Raw genomic sequence first — 20,747 nt, 5'->3', positions numbered from 1 at the left:
GACGGCATTAGGAGTATTAGCGACGGTATTTTACCGTTGCAAAAAGTCAATTTTTTTGTAGTGGATATTCTTAGAATTATATATATGTTTTTGCAAGTCTATGCTTGTTTGGAGTATTTCTTACATGTTTGGATCATGATTTTGGGTTGATGAACCCTAGATGATATTAGAAGTGAATTTTCTCTATTTTTCCTAAGGCTTTTGAGAGTATGAGCTATGTGTAGACACCACATTTTTGACCGTCCTCAAGATTGGGACGTCATCACTTGTGCATATGATGATTATGTTTGTTTGTATTTGTTTTGAGTGCTCGAAGTCCTCGGCGGAACACTCTGTCTTTGAGCCTTTAGACCTTGCTCTTTCTGTGCCTTGTTTTGGATCAAAACTTGGTGCTTGGAACCTTATGGTGACCTGTCGGCCACCACTAGAGGTTGTCGGCCATGTCTTGTCCTTGTCGGCCACTAATGTGGCCAGTCGGCTATTAGTGGTGGCCGACGGCCACCAGTCTCTTTTTTCAGATATTTCTTGATATTTGTTGCCAGCTGTGCCAGTTGTTAACACATTGAGCTGCATCTTCCTACATATGTATGGTAGGATGTTTCTAAGCTCAATACATGTTTTTCTATATATAGAGGGGTTCCTCCCCCATTTTTGGGGGTTAGAAAATTCAGAGCAAAAATCTCTCTTTCTCTCTCTAGATTTCTCTCTCTCTCTCTCTCTCTCTCTCGCTCTCTTACAATTTTGTGCCTAAGTTCTTGTTTTCTCTACACTTTTGCATACACATCCTAAATCAAATCCTTTTACCTTTGAGCTGAGGTTACTTGGGGTCTTCTTGGAGATCTTGAAGGTGGTTTTAGCTTGGTTTTGTGCCTAGAATTGCCCTTTGCTTCAAGAGGTAGTTTACTTGCCTTGTTTACTTTGTTTTGCAAGCTAGTTTTACTATCCTTTCTTACTATTTTGGGGCTGATTTTGAACTAAAAAAACTATGTTTTTGTGGCCTAAAAGTGCTGGTTTGGGCCTCCTTTTAATTAGGGAGTGGTTCATCCTTCTTGCTTATTAGTTTGTAAAGATTTTGTTCTTTTATTCATCACTTTCAAATCAATTTTTTTGGGCCTTTTAACTATTAAATTTTGGAGGTTTTTCAGTGGCAAAAAACTTATTTTGAAGTCCAAATTCAGAAGGGGTAGCTTCCCCTTATTGTGTCTTGTTTACATGCCTAGTTAGCTTCACATGTTAGCATGTTTTTCTAGCTTAACTTAGCTCAAGTCCAGCATGTCTTAGCCTCTGAAATAACCTATTTTAGCTTGGTTTTGGGCTGATTAGTTTGTTTGAGTCTTGTTTTGCATGGTTGTAGTATAACCCCATGTATTAGCTTAATGTTTTGGCCTTTCATGACTTAAGTCCAGCATGTTTTAGACCATATTTTGGGTTGTTTTGCCTCTATTTTTGGTTAGTTGTTTCATTTGAGTCTTGTATTGCATAGTTGTATTGTTAATTCCTACACTAGCTTAGTGCTTTAAGGCTTTAACTATCATTGGTTTGAGTTGGTTGTATATTTTAGTGCTTTTAGTACTCATTTTCAACACCTAATCACGTCTGCAACCCCCCTCAATTATTCTCTTTTGATTTTCTTTGAAAGTGGTTTCGAACCACTTGCTTGCTTAAGTATGAAATGGAGGTGCTATACCTAATGGTTTAATCCTTTAGGGGGTTCATTACCAACAGTGTAATGCCTCTTTCATGCCCAAAGCAACTTGTGGTTTGAGCCATCTTTCCATTAGAGGACACTCACCAATGGACTTAATGGATTAAAGGATAATTTGGTAATTAAAATAAGTAAACAAAAATTGACAAGTAAAAGAGGCAAGAAAAACATTCTTTGTGTTACATTGCATGTGTTCAAATCGGACGTTAATTTGAACATAAGGAAAATGGAACATTTCATACTCAAAAGTGATGAAATGTGCCACTTTCCTTGGTCTCCATTGCCCTTGATTATGCATGATAAGGTGATGGACATTTTGGTCTTGTTGTGCATTCATTGATCTTGCAAAATTGGTTTTACAAGCCATTATGCAATAAAATTGCTTAATTGATGGTTTGTGTACCAAAGCTTTTCTCTCCTTTGATTTTTCCATAAAAAGGGGAGGCAAAGTGTGCAAACAACCCTTGATAAATGTTCTGTTTTGCTCTCTGTTGCAGCAAGGAAGCTCAGACCATCAGTGGCCGACAGCCATCATCAGTGGCCGATCAGCCACCAATGGTAGCCGACAGGCCCCCTCTCGGCCACCAATGAAATTTGCACAGTGTGTTCCTGAGGTGAAGCTGAGGTGTTCTAGAAGTGGACAGCCTTTTTGGTGTTCAAGTGTGTAAATAGAGACATGCAGCAGTAATACAGTTCATTTTCGGGTGAAAACCGAGCACGTGCATGAGCCTCCCTTGCATTCCAAGTTTATTTATTGCTTAAATATCTAGCTTAAATACAAGTTGTAATTAATTAGTTGTAGCTAATGAAGTGTTGTAAATGATTAGTTAGCTTAACTAGTTATTTGTTTTCAGTTTACAATAATTAGTTAACTAGATAGTAATTAATTCGAGTTTTGTAATAATTAGTTAGCTTAATTAGCGTAGCTAGTTGGTTAGCTTATTCATTCGGACCCTCTTTCTCGAGTGCGTAATGTTGTAATAAGTGTGCATGCGTGTGTGTATGTTTTCCAACCCCACGTCTTTCTCCTTTTTATTTAATCACTTTTGATGGTTAGATTAGGGATATGTTTTAATTAGCATATAGTATGCTTGCATCCATTCATCTTGTATTGCATGCACCGAGGCTCAGTGCATTATTCTAGCTGCATTGTCATTTCAATATCCTCTTTGAATATGTGTTTAATTGCATGTTGTTCAAATCAATCCATAGTCATATTAGTAGCTGAGCCTATTAATTATATTATTGCATGTGTTGCATTAGGCATCTTGTATAGTTAGGATCATGCATCTTTCTAAATAGTTTCTGTTTTAGTTTGGAGTACTAGGTAAGTTTTTACGCTTTAGCATACTTGCATAACTATGAATGTTGCCATATTTAGCATGCTTGCCATGAGGCTATGTGTGACAACCCTCACCTCTGTTTATTGCTAATCTATGATTAAGCATGATAAGTAATTGAACAGACTGAAATCCTGAACTGAACGCATGAGTATGTTGCTTGATCGTATTTTCTATCTGTTTGACTGTTAATTGATCTGTTCATGTTTTAAGTTCGAACTGCAAATTGAAGGTCTTATCAGCGATCGAATCTGAAATTGATTTGTATTATATGTTAGTTAGAATTTATGTGATTTTATGGTAGGTTTAATTTAAATTTGATTGGGAATGATTAAATTAGATTAAATAAAGTTGTATCACATTAGTTTGCACTTTTTACCAAATTGCCATTGAGCGGCCATTTCCTACAAACTTTATTTGGCACCTTCATACATCATTTTTCAGCCACTTCCTTAGGCCAAACCGTGAGAGAGAGGGAGAGTAGAGGAAAATTGGTTTCATCAAGAGTTTTGCTTGGAAACTTAGAAGATTTGAAGGTTGATTGCATAATTGAGCTTCTATACCTAAAATTGAAGACCTAAGGTAGAGATTTCACCTTCCTCATTGTGAATTTGAGTTGTATCTTGCAAGGTTCATGGTAATTTAGAGTTTAAAGTCAAGGATTAATTTGAAGAGTTGAATTATGAGCTAATTCATGCATGCATGTTCATATTCTTGCATTTTGATGTTGTTTTGCATGAATTCCTTCCATGCATGTGTATATTTTGAATGTAGTCCATGAATTCACCATGTTCTTAAGCTTAATCTTGCATTTGGCCAAGTTTTAGAGCACTTAATTCATAAGAGTTCTTGCATGTTATGTTTCTACATAGATCATGAGAGTTTCTTTGAAATTGCGTTCAATTGACTTACCTTTAGGCTTGATTTTACAAAATTGATCTTCAAAACATGTTGTAGTATGAGTTTTCAAGTGTTTTCCAGAAAATGGGCCCAAAAGGGTGAGTTTTGATGTGTTGAATGCTTGGTTTGATCTTGGGAGGCAAATTTGGAAATTCCAGATTTTGGCTTCCACGCTCGAGCAAAGGATTCCATGCTCGAGCAATCGTCTTTTGTTCAGAGCTTCGCTCGAGTGAAGGAATGCTGGCTCGAGCGTAGATTGCAAGCTCTCAAGTTTTTGGTGCACGCAGACGCACGCTCGAGCGAGGGAACCTACGCTCGAGCGAGGACTGTGTCTTATGCTTGAGCAAGTATCGAGCGAGCATCGAGCGGGGATTTTCAACATCCAGCACTTTTTGCATTTTTACAGACCGCTTGAGCGAGGAAGTCCACGCTCAAGCGACCCCACTGTTTTGACAAGCTCGCTCGAGCGAAGAAAGCCACGCTCGAGCGAGAACCCTATTTTCTGAAAATTTTGAAAAGTGTTTTAAAGTACGTCTTTGCATTCTCATTTCATTCTAGGCATTCCTAGGCCTAGTGTAAGGCATCTTAATGAGGTTATTGATGTAGAACCACACCAAGTCAAGATAGGGACTAAGTTGTTGATTCCCAAGTGTGTAACTTAGTGTGTGTTTGTTCTGTAACTGTGTAGGGTCGGCACCTGAGGACGCTCATTAGCTGCCTATATCCCAGTGCTCTGTGAGTAACAATGTTGTAAAGATGTGTTCAATCATGAATATTTTCTGAATGATCTACTGTACTGCTTTCTGAAATGATATTTCTTACTGAATGAATGTTTGTCCTATTTGTGCACTGAGTTCGTGGCATCCTTAGTAATCTACTGTTACTGTACTATTACTGCTACTGTTACAGAGATCTCTGTCGATTCCAATACTTAGGACCAATACTGTATACTTTTATGATGGCCATCAACTGACTGTTCGGTCTGTTAAGACCTACTGTACTATTTTGCTATTGGATGTACCACATATAACTGCTATGGTTTCTAAATGACTGATATGACTGTTTAATGACTGAAAGGACATTCATTCTTAACCTCTTTACACAGTTGTTATTCACTGGGCTTTAGCTCACTGTTTATATTTATATGTAGGTGTTCAGGCACCGGATCGATGCTAGGAGAGTCGGGTTAACTCCCTTTTTGCCAAGCCAACCATTGTGCCTCACCTCGAGGTTCCAAGTCTAACCAAGCTAAGGCTGTTTTAGGGTGTCTCAGTTTCACCCTTCCGTTTCTGTTTTGTAATACTGTATAAGACTTGTACTGTACTCTGAATGTTTGTACATATGGTGTATATACGTTTTTCTTATGAATGTGAATATGTTCGAAAAAGTCTTTTTGCATACAGACTGTCACAGCTCATTGGACATCTTTTATTACTGTTTTGGCTTCCGCCAGCCCCTGTACTCTGTATTACTGTCTTTACTGTCAAGCAGGCCTTCGGTAATCACGGATTACTGGCCGGTTACGGTGCTAAACCCATAGGGACGGGTTTGGGTCATGACATTATGTGCTTAAATGCTTAAATGCTTAACTGCTTGAATGCCTGTGGATGAAGGCTTGTTGTTTGAATTGGAATGATTCAACAAATGTATGTTTTAGACCCACTTTGTTAAGTGGCAAATCATGTTTAAAGCCCACTACGTTTGGTGGCAAATCCGCAATCTTTAAAGCCCACTTGAAGTGGCAAATTCAAACCATTTTCGAAAACAAACTTGAGTTGAATTGTTCCAAGTCTTGTAAGCTAGTCTATACTTGCTAGTGTGCATCACATAGTAAGGTTAGCTTAATAACCGGAATAAGAACACATAATGTTTACAAAAACTCATATCATGATTAGTAGAGGCAATTTTGATCAGGCGAGCGGGGGTGCTTAATTCATGACTTTCCCCCTTCGTACCCAAGTTCTCGAGGCGAGGCAACTTTGGTGATGACGGACACGTGGCCTTTGGCACGAGTTAGGGTTTCCTAAATTTTTCCAAAATAAAATATATTTAGGTGGCGACTCTATATCTGGCAAAGTAGTCTAATTTTGACATTATTTGATTTAAAATCGATTTTCCAAAACGATTTGTTGGATTTGGACTCTTTTGTGTTTATCAGTTTCACATTGCAAAGTGAAACTAGATTCAAAACCGTGGGAGTTTGAACTGTGAGGCCTTTCTTTCAAACCTTCCGAAAGGGGGAGCGCGGTACCACATGCCTTCTGGTTAGTGACCAGTAATGTGGTGATTGGTAGTGCTTAATATGTCTACTTGCAGACACCAACCTAGGCAGATGTGGACTTAAGAAGGGACTAGGGGGGTCACGTGCCCCCCCTAACTTTTAGAATTTTTTTTTTTTAAAACACAAAACATGTGTGGCCCTATCTTTAAAAAAAAAATGTAAAAAGAAAAGTGTTTATTAAACACGTGCGATGGGCCCTGCCATCCACTCAATCTCTAACTCTAAGATGTATATACATACATCTTGTCCCTCATTTCTTTATTCATATCACAACATTTTGCTTTCAACTCTTCGACTCATTGCTGCTTTGACTTACGGCGAATCGGGATCACACCACATAGAGGATCGCACTACAACTCTCAGCCTTTTCTCTCCATTGTTTACAAGTAATCTCTTTCTCTAATCTTTTTCTCTTAAATGAAAAATAAATGTATTGATTTATGGTTATTTGTGGTTAAAATGATATGTTTTGATTTGTTAAATTTAGAAAAAGATTTATTTGTGATTATTTATGTTAAAATTAGAGATTTTGATATGCTAAAATTAAGAATCTTGATTTGTGGTGGTTTATATTAAAATTAGGATTTTTGATTTGTTGTGATTTGTTAGGGATTTAAAATTAACAACAAAATTAGAAATCTTGATTTGTGGTGAGTTATATGCAATTTAGGGTTTTGATTTGTTGTGATTTGTACTAAAAATAGGGATTTGATTTGTGGTGATTTGTACTAAAATTACAAATTTAATTTTTACTAAAATTAGTGATTTGATTAGTGGTGATTTATATTAAAATTAGGGATTTTGATTTGTTGTGATTTGTACTAAAATTAGGGATTTTGATTTATTGTTATTTGTGTTAAATTTAGGGATTTTGCTTTGTGTTAAAATTGGAGATTAGGGATTTATTTTTATTTTAAAACAGTCATGGAGAAATACTTCAAAAGAAAATCAAAATTGGAGTCATCAATTCCTCAAAAAGAAGATTATAATTCTTCTTCCACAAAATGAAGTCGTATAGAAATCAACTTGGCAGACCTTCTTGTAGATCCAGGATTATGACCTTGGATTATGGACTATAACCCTTATGATCAAGACCAAATTTGTAGAGCATATCTACAAAAGGGTCCTTGTCAACCTCGTGGTCATAATTTCCTACAAAAAGCATTTGGACAAAAACTTCGACGATTTAATCAAGCTTGGTTCAGTGAATTTCCTAATTGGTTAGAGTATAATGTAGCGAAAGATGCGACATTTTGCTTATGTTGTTATCTTTTCAAGCCTGATATTGGAGATCAAGCGGGTGGTGAAGCTTTTGTTGGTGATGTGTAGCTTGACTTTTCGTGCCCCCTTTCGGAAGACGAATAAGCCCTACAGTATCTGACTCCCGCCGTTCTGAATTTGATTCCACAAGTGCAATATGAAATAGATAAACACCAAAGAGTCCAAATCCGACAAATTTTTTAGAAAATCAATTGTGAATCAAAATACCAAAAATGGACTGCTTTGCCAGATATAGAGTTGCCACATAAATATTTTGGAAAATTTAGAAAACCCATGACTTGTGCCAAACGCCACGTGTCCGTCATCACCAAGATTGTCTTGGCTCAAGAACTTAGGTACGAGAGGGGAATGTCATGAATTGAGCACCCCCGCTCAGCCGATCAAAGATCGACATCTATTAATCATGATATGAATCTTATCTACATTATATGCTTTTGTTCCAATTTATTAGGTTAGCATTGCTATGTGATGTGCACACACACAAGTATAGACTAACTTGCAAGAATTGGAATACTTGATTTCATGTTTGGTTTTGAAAAAGAGTTTGTGAATGTGCCACTAGCAAAAGTGGGCTTAAATGTACATTTAATCAAACTATCCCAATTCAAGCAACTAGCCTTCATCCACAGGCATTCAAAACAGTTTATCATTTAAACATTTAGCCTCATGGAAAGCATGCTAGATATGGTAACAATCACATTCAGGCAATATGCTAAAGCGAGTAAAGGCTCATCTAGTACTCCAAGCCAAAAAAGATGAAAAAGTTAGAACAATGCATGATCCTAACTTATGCAATATGACTAATGCAACACATGTGATATGCAATTACTAGGCTCGGTTACTAATATGGCATATGAAGCAATTAAATAACATGCAGTCTAAGCACGTATTCAAAGAATGTTTAACTAACAATGCGAGTTAGAATGATGAATTGAGCCTCGATGTATGCAAACAAGTGGATGCAAACACGGAGAATGCTAAACAAAACATGATGCTCTAAACTAACCATCACAAGCTAGTAAATAAAAGAAAGAAAGATGTGGGGTTGGAAGACATATACATTATTACAATATTGCGCCCTCACGAAGGAGAGTCCAAATAAACTAACTAGCTAAACTAATTAACTAGCTATTACAAAACGAAATGAATAAATTAGCTAAATTACTTAACTAATTATTACAACACATTAATTAACTATTCTAGCTAACTAATTACAACACAAAAAGAACTAATTATTTACATGAATACAACATGAAAAGAGTGCTAAGCTAGCTATTCTAATTACTCCACCTCGGGAAACGAGGAATGCTTATGCATGCATAGACTTTCCACCCAAAAAAGTCACTGTTTCTGCTGTTGGATGCCTCTGTTGCACAGTAGAACACCTACACTAATTTCCACCTCAAGACCAATTCTATTCTGCTTCAAAAGTATACTGTTGGATTTTGCACAGGTGGCTGACAGGCTAAAAGTGATGGCCTGCCGTTCACTGATGGTGGCCTGCCGGCCACTGATGACTAGATTTTCCTGCTGTAACAGAGAGAAAATAGAGCAGGAACATGGTATTCTCAAGAGTTTGTTTGCACAACTCACTCCTCCTTATCATTAAGCAGCTCAAAGGAGTGGTAAAATTTGATTCACAAACCATCAATCGATGCAATTTCATTGCATGATGGCCTATGAACCAAAAGGTACAAGTTTAATAAATGCAACAAAACAAGACTCTCAAAACAACCTCCCTATCATAAATGATCAAGGGAAGTAATTGACAATGAAATCTTGAACCGTTTTCATCACTAATGAGTATGAAATGACTTGAGACTCAAGGGTTCAATTAACGTCTGATTGAACCCAAACCAAATTATTATCTTGCATCATTTTTAATCACCAATTTTATTACTTCATTTTAGTTACCTTTCAATTCTTTAATCAATGAAGTCCAAAAATGAGTTCAAGTCCTCTAATGGAAATAAGTGTCAAACCAAGAGTTGGTTTAAGGCATGAGAGAGATGTCATGCCGTTGATAATGAACCATTAAAAGGGATTAAATCATTAAGCATGACAACCTCAATCTCAAGCTTAAAAGAACAATAGGTTTGAAACAACTTTCGAAGCAAAACAAAAGTCAAGAAAGGAGAGATGTTGCAGAGGTGATTATAGGTGAGCACAAGTATGGAAAGTCATAAATAAATGTTATCAACTCAAATAGGATAGTGGCTAAGGCCTAAACCACCGAACTTATGAGGACAATTGCATTACAAGCATGTAATACAAGACTCAAATGAAATTAACACTTTAAAAAAATCCTAAAACAGTGCTAAATAAGCCCTAAAGCATGCTGGAATTAAGACAAAAATAGCTAGAATAATAAGCTAAAACATAGATCATGCTAAGCTAGTAAGTAACACACAAGGAGGGGAGGCTAACCCCTCTAATTTTAGACTTCAAAACAACATTTTAGCTACTGAAATAACTCTGAAAATCAGTGTTTAAAATCTCAAAAAAAGATAGTGTAAAGGAGGGAAACACAAGGGTAAAGGCTTTGAAAACAAGGTGTAAAGAAAGGTGAACCACCCCTCAACCTTTATTGGCCTTAAAACCCAAGTTTTAGCCCAAAAATATAGAGTTTATAAAGCCCCAAAACAGTTGGAAAACAGTAGGAAAAAGAGTAAATAAAGCAAGAAGAGAGGCAAAGCTTTATACCTCTTGAAGAGGAGAACCAATTCTAGGCAACAAATCAAGGCAAACACACCCTCAAGAGCTCAAACAAGTTTCAAAGGTACCTTAGCTCAAAGATGGAGAGGTTTGGTCAAGAATGTATAGGCAAAAGCTTGCAAAAAGCTAAAAAATTTCAAGAGAGAGAGAAAGTTATAGAGAGAGAGAGAGAAAGAGAATTTTTGCTCTAAAACTTTCAACCTTAAAAATGGAAGGGGAGGCCTCTTATATATAGAAAACCATGCAACTCTCTCAGAAATATCAAGACATACATGTGTAGGAAGGTGCATGCATCTGTGCCAACAACTGACACAGTTGGCAGAAAAATATCTACAAAACACATTGGTGGCCGGCAACCAGAAGCAATGGTCGGCAGCCAATAGAAGGGGCTGGCAGGCCACAAAAGGTTGCAGGCTTGAAGATCTCTAGGGTTGGTTCAAAAAACAAGGCAACAGGGGTGTAGGGTTTGAAAGGCTCGAAGTTGTGGTATTTCGTTGAGGACTTCGAGCACTTGACAAGTATATACACTCATCATTGGGTGTACAAGCGATGATGTCCAAGTCATAAGGGTGGTAAAAAATGGGGTGTTAACACGTGTGTTTCTTGAATTAGAAGAAAAAAGAAAAAAAATTCAAACTCATATGGGAGGCCCCAATAGTACTTATAATCAAGCTTGGGGTAAATGTCAAGACTTGTTAAACCAAAAACAATATATTCAAACATTTTTTTTTCCAAACAATCTGATGTAGACGTCCCCGAACGTCCCGGGAGGGAAATCCCGATTTGTTCATTTGGGGCTTACTACAGTTCGGACTCAAATTGTCACGGTTCTTAATCTGAACCAAAGAGTCCGAATCCGGCAAATCATTTTGGAAAACAGATTTTTGTAAAGAAGTGCCAAACATGGACTGCTTTGCCAGATACAGAGTCGCTACCTAAATATTTTATTTTAGGAGAATTTAGGAAACCCTGACTCGTTTGCCTAAAGCCACATGTCCGTCATCACCAAAGTTGTCTCGGCTTGGGAACTTGGTAACGATTGGGGAAGGTCAGCTATGAGCACCCCCTCTCGCTCGATCCGAAGATCGGTCTCTACTAACCATGATATCTTGTTTTGAAAACATTATGCATTCTTATTCCGGTTATTAGCCTAGATTTACTATGTGATGCGCATAGCACAAAAGTATAGACTAGATCGCCTAATTTGGAACAAAGCATCGCATATCCGTTTGTTTGAAAATCGGTTTGAAATTTGCTACTCGCAAGTAGGCTAAAACACGAATTTCAAGGAGTTGTTCCAACTCAAACAATCCAACCTTCACCCATAGGCATTCAGGCAGATATATCACATAAGCATATAGCCACATGGTAAGCATGCTGTCATGTTAACATTCACACTCATGCGAGATGCTAAAGCATAAAACACTTACAGTGTACTCCAAGCCAAAACAATGAACATGTTAGTAATCAAATGTATAATCCAAGTCCATGTTAAATGGCTAATGCATCGCATACAAAATACAATCTAGAATAGGCTCGGCTAATCTAAGAGTGGCATGTGGAATGTAACAAGTAACACGTATTCAAGTTAGATTTGAAATACTATGCAGTTAGTATGATGCGCCAAGCCTGATGCATGCAATACAAATGAATGAATGCACGTAGGCATAGCATAAGGATGCTAAATTAAACATGCCCTAATACTAACCATCAAAGCAGGTAAGTAAAAGGAAGAAAGAAGTGAGGGTTGGAAGACATGCATACACGCACCCACACTTATTACAAATTCGCCCTCGCTCGGAGGGACTAAAAGAATAATACACTTTAATTAACCTACAAGCTAATTAAATAATTCACAGACCACCTAATTAATTAACAAATCAATTAGGCTAAGGAAAGCATTAAAAGGCCTCGAGAAGAGGGATGCACACGTGCTCGGATTGGCTTCGCCCGGAAATCCAATGCCATGCACAAGCTGCCTCTGTTTACCCTGCTCTGCTCCTCTGAAAAATGGCACAATTCCCAAGGTATACCTTATGAACATTGGGAAATGCCACCGGCCATGAGGAATGGTCACCGGCCAAATAGAAGTGGTCATCGACCATCTATGGAGTTATCGGCCATCAATAATTGGTCGATCGGCACTTGATGTAGTCGACCGGCCAAAGCTTCCTGCAGAACCTGTTTTGACAGCAGCAGAGGGCAAAACAAGGCATGGCAATGCATTTCAAGCAAATGTGTGCACCAATACACCCCTCATCATGTTTATGACTCAAAGGGGGATAGTACTCGATTCTCGGACCACCAATCGCGCATTTCAATGCGTGATGGCCTAAGGAACCAAGTTGTGCATTTGATATCAAATGTAATGCACACCAAACACCCAATGAATCCTAACCTCTGTCATGGTCAATCAAGAGGCGAGGAATGCATGCAAGATGCAACCTAAGCATGCAAGCCTAGCATGCCATATGAACATGTAAACAAGCAATGATGCTACCAAGGCAACTAGCATATTACAAGATGCAAGGACAAGCATGCAAACAAGTGTATGACTTGATTCAATCATGTGACAACATGTGAGGCATAACACATGCAAGTATGCAAGGCAACTTAACATAAGATGCATGCCAAATGTAATGTCACTTAAACATGCAACAACACATGATAAGCCAAGTATGCAATCAACACACAAGGTGAGCATGCCATAACATGCGATGGATGGTCTTATACCAATTTGGGCAGCTCTCAAATAAGCCCAAAACAGTGGCCAAATGCCAAGGAAATGGAGGCAAAATGACATACAAACATGCATGCACACATGGTTCAACACTTAGGCATTAAAGAGCGACTTTTAAGCACACTTAAAAGAGGACAATTATGGACTAATGTCATGCATACTAAGTTCTGAAACCATGTTATAAAAGGTTTCAAACCAAGCAAACAAGACAAGCTAAGCATTCAACGATGTCCAAAACTCAAGGTAAGCCAAGGGGCTTAAGCCATGGCCATGCCAACCAAGCCTCACAAGGCTAAGAGGACTTAGAATAGTCCCAAGGCAGACCTAAACAAAGCTAAGGACACACCTAGATAGCATCTAGGTGGCCTACACATGGAAGCATACAAAAGAGGCCAAACATGGAGCACAAGACTACAACCTTTTAAAGCATTAAGGGAGCATCAAATGCAAGCATACAAGCATACCATGGGGACTGAAATGATGCTATAAGTGGTGCCAAACCACTGAAACAAGCTAAGCAATGCATGCTAAACACTCACACACCCGAGGCTAGCAAGCCAAAATGCAAGGTGGCTATACAAAGCATGTCAAGCATGGCCGAAGCAATTAAAAACAGAGCTAAAGCGTACTAAATCATGCATAAAAGCTTCACAAAGCTTGGCCAAAATCATGCTATAACAAGGCTCAAAGCACAAAGCATGTTAAGGCAAATTCATGGCATTACAAGACAAGTATACTAAGCATGCATGGTGTGTCTAAACCAACTAAAAACAGTGCTATATCATAACAAAATAAGCACAAATAACACTTAAGACATGGCCAATATGAACTTAAAAATGGTGCTCACACATGAGGCTAAAATGGCACTTTTTGAAGGCAACAAGGAGAGGGGATGGCCTTCTCCTTCTTAGAACCTTAAAGCACCATCCCCACCACTGAAATCCCTCAAGATTTCAGTGGTGAGGAGGCCCAAACAAGATGGTCCCGGAGCTCACCAAAATAACACAAAATGGGGGTTCAAACAAGGCCTAAGAGGGGTCAAACAACCCCAAAGCTCAAAGCAACCTTAAACAACTATTTTAAGAAAGTAAAAACAAGACTTTTATATGTTATACACTAAGCTCAAAAATAGATGTAAGGTAGGCAAAAAGACTATGCAAAAATGGGATATTTAAAGGTAAAGTTCTTACCCTTGCAGACCCCTTCAAGAACAGCACTCCAGCTGCTTTCCTTAGCTCAAAACCAGCTCAAAACTTCAAGAACAACCTAATGGCTCCTCAACAACTAAGGTAAGGTGTTAAACTAGGTGTTTGTGCACAAAAGTAAGGACAAACACACACTTATACACAAAGATAGGGAGATATAGAGATAGAATAGATACACTATGGCTAACCCTAATCCAAACCTCTGGAACTCAACCCTCTAACCCTTAAGGAGGGAGGAGAAGGCCTCCCTTTATAGAGGATCACTCTTGCAAAGCTTACAAAACAAGCTAAGTAAGAGTGAAAGCCCTCCATGTATGGAGGGGGGGCAAAGTGGGTGCCAGCTAGCACAGCTGGCACAAAAATATCTACAAAAGCATATGCACAGTGGTCGGCCAGTCAAAAATGACAAAATGGCAAAATACATGGTCGACCGACCACAAAGAGTGCCGACCGACCAAACATATGGCCGATGGCAACAAAACAATGGCCGGTGGCCTCAAGCCATGGCCGGTGAGGTGTAGGGGTGGCCCACAAGCCACTCTCTTCCCCTCAAAAGCAAAACAAAAGTGTTTGGTGCAAAACCAAACACAAAACAGTCGAGTCGAGAGATCCTGAGGCAAGGCGTGTGGCCGAGACCTCCGGGAACTCAAGACGAACACAAACATGGATGATCACTGAGTGTTCAAATAGTGACGTCCAAGTCTTGAGGACAGTCAAAAATGGGGTGTCTACATCTGACCATGCTCGAATTGAGTATCAAACTCGCTTGAATGCATCGGTTGATTGTGTTAGGTTTCTTCTAAGACAAGAGCTTGCATTTCATGGTCATGATGAATTTGAAAAGTCAAGTAGCCAAGGAAATTTTCTTGAACTTTTGAAGTTTCTTGCTATTCACAATGAAGATGTCAAAGCAGTTGCATTAAGCAATGCACTACAAAATCTTAAGTTAACAGCTCCTGATATTCAAAAAGATATTGTTAGTGTGGCTGCGTTTGAAACTATCAATGTAATTTGTAAAGAGCTTGGTGATGCAATTTTTTCTATTTTGATTAATGAAGTCCGTGACATATCAATCAAAGAGCAAACGGTAATTGTAATACGATATGTAGACAAAAGAAGCCAACTGATCGAGCGTTTTATTGGTATCGAGCATGTTGCCAATGCTACTGCGCTTTCACTCAAGCAAGTTATGGAAAATTTATTTTCTAGACTTGGATTGAGTATTTCTAGATTGCGGGGTCAAGGATCTGATAAGGCTAGTAATATGCAAGGTGAGTTAAATGGTTTTAAAACACTTATATTAAGGGAGAATCCTTGTGCATATTATGTTCATTATTTTGCCATCAATTGAAATTGGCTCTTATAGCCATGGCAAAGAATCATAATCAAATTGCCTTACTCTTCACTTTGGTTACTAATGTGGTGAATGTTGTTGGAGCATCATGTAAACGTCGAGATATTCTTAAGGATAAACAATCAGCAAAAGTTGTTGAGGCACTTAATATGGGAGAGCTATCAAGTGGGCAAGGCTTAAATCAGGAAACCAATCTCAAACATGCTATTGATACACGTTGGGATTCACACTATGGTACTTTAGTCAGCTTGGCTGGTATGTTTTTAACAGTGATCAGTGTGCTTGAAATGATTTTAGAGGATGGTTCAAATTCAGAACAACGAGTAGAAATAAATGTGTTGTTGGACTCAATTCAATCTTTTGAATTTGTATTCAATATTCATTTGATGAGAACGATATTGGCTATTACAAGTGAGTTATCACAAGCATTACAAAGGAAAGATCAAGATATTGTTAATGTTATGAATTTGGTTCAAGTTTCTAAAAGGTGACTCCAAATGATGAGGGAGAGTGGGTGGACCTCTTTACTTAATAATGTTTCATCTTTTTGTAAAAAGCATGAAATTGATGTTCCCCAAATGGATGATATGTTTGTAGCTCAAGGGAGAAGAAGGCATAAAGCTCAAGAAATTACAAATTTACATCACTATCGCACCGAGTTATTCTACACTATTTTGGATATGCAAATTCGAGAACTAAATGCTCATTTCACTAAGTCAAACACTATGTTGCTACTTTGTGTGGCATGTTTTAATCCATCCAACTCATTCTCTAGTTTTGACAAGAAAAGTTTAATTCATCTTGTTGAATTTTATCCAAATGAATTTTCTATAGTAGAGCTCATGGTGCTTAATGATCAATTTGATACATATATTGTCGACATACTCTCTAGTAGTGAGTTATCATGGTTGAATGGAATTGCCAATCTTGCTAAGAAAATGGTGGAGACTGGAAGAGATAAAGTATATCCATTGGTTTATTTGCTCTTGACTTTAGCATTGATCTTTCCTCTTGCAGCTGTTATTGTTGAGAGGGTATTTTTCAGCTATGAATATTGTGAAGAATCGGTTGTGGAATCGAATGGGTGATGAATGGATGAATGCTAGCCTGGTTGTTTACATAGAAAGAGACATTTTTGATGGCGTTGATAATGATACTATCATGGAAAACTTTCAAAAGATGAAAACTCGTCGGGGTCAATTGTGAAAGTTTAGTGATATTTTTGTAATGAATGAAAACTCGTCAAAGGCAATTGTGAAAGTTTAGTGATATTTTTGTAATGAATATTTAAGTTTTTATGATTAATATTAGCTCAAAATATTATGATAATTTTATTGTTATTGATTAGGAAAGAAAAATTTTGAGAATGTAATTAATAGGTGTCCCTCTTACATAAAATTTCTGGCTCCGCCATTGAACCTAGGGATTACTTAAGTCGTATTTACTACCTTTTGGTTTTTTTTGGCTTTTTTGTGAGAGAAAGAATGTAATGATTATGGGTTGGATGTGATGTTTTATCTTATTGGTCTAAAAAGCCTATTTTGTTTTTTTGTGGCTATTTTAGCAAAAAAAAAAGCCCAACTTTTTTCTTCTCAAACGGAGCCTAATTGTTTTGTAATCGGGGAGTCGTGGCAATCTTTTTTTTTTTTTTATATATAAAAAAAAGAGCATAATTTTTATTGAAAGTGGATTTCAAAATTTGCCCATACATCAAAGCTATTTAAATGAGAAATTATCTAATACATTAGGCATATATCCTATGTCGTCTGTCTAGTATTGGGCCATGTAATTACTTTCTCCTACTTTCTTTTTTTTGATCATAAAGAAAATCTTCGTTGCAAAACTGATAAAAGATCGGATCAATCTAGTATAGCGATATCACAAGATCTCAAAAAGAAATAAAAACTTCTATAGAAGGAAGGATCCAAGCCTTCATAGAAGTGGAGAAAAGGCCCTCACAAGGAAGGAAAACAAACCTCTACATAGGAATGATTATTAAATGACCAATCTAAAAATTAAGAAAACCAAACAAAAAAACTAAATTCAAGTCGTCATCGAACTGATCTAAAACTCCATTGCTTTGCATCCTTCAACTTGAAATCTGAAGACTCCACCTCCACTAGCCAAGATAGAACATTAAGGTTGAGGTAATCATTTAGCATAAAACAAACACATCATCCAACATTGACCTTCGGATTGCGAGAAGATCTGAAACTATATATTAAAGTTTTGGACTTGAAGGTGGAGAATGTAAGACAGTGATGTCCAGACTGATGAGCAAAACATTAGATTTAGGTTAAGAGGAGAATCGAAAGGTGGGAGAGGAGAAGAAGATCGGAGAGGTGAGGGAACCATCGCCGTCTCCCTCTTTAAAGAGAAAAGCAAGAGGGATTTAAGATTTAGGGAGAGGCTAGTTTCTCATACTTTATCTCCTATATTTTAAGTAAACTGACCTAGTAGGTCTAATCTACTAAATAACTTCTCTATTTAAATGGTTGAAACTTAATAAGAAAAAGGACATTTTTTTTAGAAAAAAATATACAAAACTTCAAACTGAAAAAGAAATCACATTGCTAGCTGCTTTATTATATATATATATATATATTACGACTGTATGAGCACATAAATAATTTTCTCGTATAATCCTGTTAATCAAGTTTACACTCCTTCAAACGTCGTCGCTTTGCCACCTGAAAACACAAACGTGAGCTAGCCAGTGGGTGTGTGCTGGAAACCTTTTCGATGCCTAAGTTAGTAAATAGACAATAGACACAAAAGTTCTGTGTATTCCCGAGCAAGAATTGTGATACCTGTACATAGGTCCTGTCATGAGCTTTTATAAATTCCACCTGGCACAATCCTAGTAAGACTCTAACTCTCTTTATAAGAGTCCTCATAAGAATCACATTCCCAAGGATGATGCCTATTCTGATAACACTCTACTCACTACTAATCAAGTGAAATGATTGCAACTCTTACCTAGGCTGGCACCAGACTTCACTGTGCTCACACAGCTCGGTACTGCTTTAGGCAACACTGTTAGTCTTGACTTTGAGATGACGCCCTGCAAAGATATCCTTTAGCTCAGTCCTCCTTCCACTGATACCTCAATCCATGATAGCTAGGTCAGGCCATTGGTAGCCTACCTCTGACCGCCTTGATGCTTAGATGAACTAGGACCATGCTACATAAACAATTACTTCGGCCCGTAGCTTTGCCCAATGTCTAAGACGAATGGTCTTAGTTTGGTAAAAACTATTCACATAAATTACCCTCTCAATGACATACATGTTTGAATCAAGTTTAAAAAGAAAAACAAATTAATGTGGTCAAATTTGATAATGGTTGTTTTTAGTAATTTCTTAAGATGAAATTGTCGCAAGAAAAACTATTGGTAAATGTTTATTTATTTGTTAATAAAAAAGTTTACTAGATTTTTATTTCTATTTTTCTTAAACTGACCAACTTTTTTTTTAGGGCTTAATTAACAAAAAAAAAAAAAACAACAATAACAACAAAAAAAAGTTAAAACTAGACAGAGTGTTACAAATTGATTTGCTTAAAAGGAAAAAATATTTGAAATTCCTAATTTTTTTTTGTAATTTTATTATTTGAAATTTCTAAATTTGTTTTTGTAATTTTATTTACAGAAAATTGTTCAAAAATCCAAGCCAATGAGGATACAATACATTAAGTGCATCGGTTTTTTTATTTATTGATGAGAGGTCCACCATTTGGAAAATAGTTTGGTGAGAAATCATTTTATTGATTTTGGAGGACATTTTGTTTTCAATTTTATTTCTTAATTAATCTGTTCAAATTTTTTTCTCTATCTATTTAAATTTACATCTATCTGTTCAAATTATTTTCTATTTGTTCAAATTTATATCTATATGTTCAAATGTTTTGACTATCTGTTCAATTTTTTCCCTTTTCTATTCAAAATTTTTCCCTAGCTACTTCCTTATCTGTTGAATTTCACAAGCCTATTTGTTTTCTATCTGTTTAATTTTTATTTTTATTTTTATCTGTTTAAATTGTGATATACATAGAGAGGAAATAGAGATTGATTTGTTAAAATATTTTTATTTGTTCAAACAATTTACAACAAGAACAATCTGGATCACTAATAATGACTTCATAATCAACCAATTTCAAAACACACACACACAGAAATTGCAAAGTATAGAGGATAAGAGAGAGATCTTGAGTGAAGATCTGGATCACTAAGACCAACCAATAACTTCTCCCAAATCTAATGGTATCTCACACTCCTATATATATCATGACTCAATGAAGTACCTTAATGAAGTACTCAGATTAAACTTGTCTGATTTCAAAACCATGAAAGTTGTACTTCTCCAAATTGTTTCGGTCTTGGTTTACCAACATTCTATCATTCTTGGTTCACTAAGGCTCTCTGCTTCGCCTAGGATTTCTCTGGTCAATCATCGAACTAATTTTACTCCAATGAAGGGAATACGAAGGGTTTTGTTAGATTTAGAGTAATTTATGAAAAAGAGAGAGAACAATTAAAGGAATCTGTATTCCTTGTATTGATCAAAGGATATCCACTCCATTCTTGAGTCTTATCAGTGACCATAACCGAGAACGAAAACAAGTACAAAATCACCACACAAACCCTAAACCCTAACTCCACCTTACAGGAGGCCGATCTGGTAGCGTTGGTGGTGTTTCTACCGCCGCAGTGGTGGTGGCTACAGAGGTTGCTTTGGGAAAATACGATGGCATGGATCTGAATCTTGGCAAATATGAGCAGCAAATCATCGCGATGGAAGGAGAAGTGACGTAGAGAGAGAGATCCTTCTTCGATGATGGTTACAGCATCAGATTCAGCGACTCCCTCTCAGTTGATAGCTAGGGAGAGAGAGAGAGAGAGATGAGAAGTAAGAGAAACACACAGATAGAGAGAGAAGAGTTTTGTAACGGTTCTACTATTTCTCTATCAATAAACGTGTAGCTGTCTGGGTATTTTGGTTACTTTGCATGACTTTATCCTTATGAACAAAATATTTTGGGCAAATTACATATACCCCTCGAGGTTTAGCAAAATTACAGATACCCCTTGAGGTTTGAGAAATAACAGATATCCCCCTGAAGGTACTATTTGCATAACAAATTAGGAGGCAAATTCTTATGAAAATATAAACCTCAGGGGTATTTGTAATTTTTGAAACCTCAAGAAGGTATCTGTAATTTAGCTAA

The 20,747-nt window shown here is 37.1% G+C and overlaps 1 protein-coding gene across 1 annotated transcript; it reads left to right on the top strand.

The window, feature by feature from the left end:
• The first annotated feature begins 14,231 nt into the window (after positions 1-14,231).
• On the top strand, positions 14,232-16,727 carry LOC114267878 (uncharacterized). Its single transcript, XM_082875953.1, has 5 exons — positions 14,232-14,251; positions 14,960-15,438; positions 15,534-15,997; positions 16,079-16,483; positions 16,539-16,727. Exons 1-5 carry the CDS (start codon positions 14,232-14,234, stop codon positions 16,725-16,727), a joined length of 1,557 nt encoding a protein of 518 aa, XP_082732079.1.
• Positions 16,728-20,747: the final 4,020 nt, after the last annotated feature.

The sequence above is a fragment of the Camellia sinensis genome, chromosome 6 (assembly GCF_055761805.1).
Source record: "Camellia sinensis isolate YWXY chromosome 6, ASM5576180v1, whole genome shotgun sequence".
Taxonomy (NCBI): Eukaryota; Viridiplantae; Streptophyta; class Magnoliopsida; order Ericales; family Theaceae; genus Camellia; species Camellia sinensis.
Note: the sequence above shows the minus strand (reverse complement) of the source record. Positions and strands in the feature narration are given on the sequence as shown.

Coding starts and splice junctions, on each gene's coding strand:
- LOC114267878 (XM_082875953.1), top strand. CDS start 14,232: ATGGCTCCTCAACAACTAAG. Junction 15,439..15,533: donor TAAGGCTAGTAATATGCAAG/GTGAGTTAAATG, acceptor TGGCTCTTATAG/CCATGGCAAAGAATCATAAT. Junction 16,484..16,538: donor TGGAGACTGGAAGAGATAAA/GTATATCCATTG, acceptor TTCCTCTTGCAG/CTGTTATTGTTGAGAGGGTA.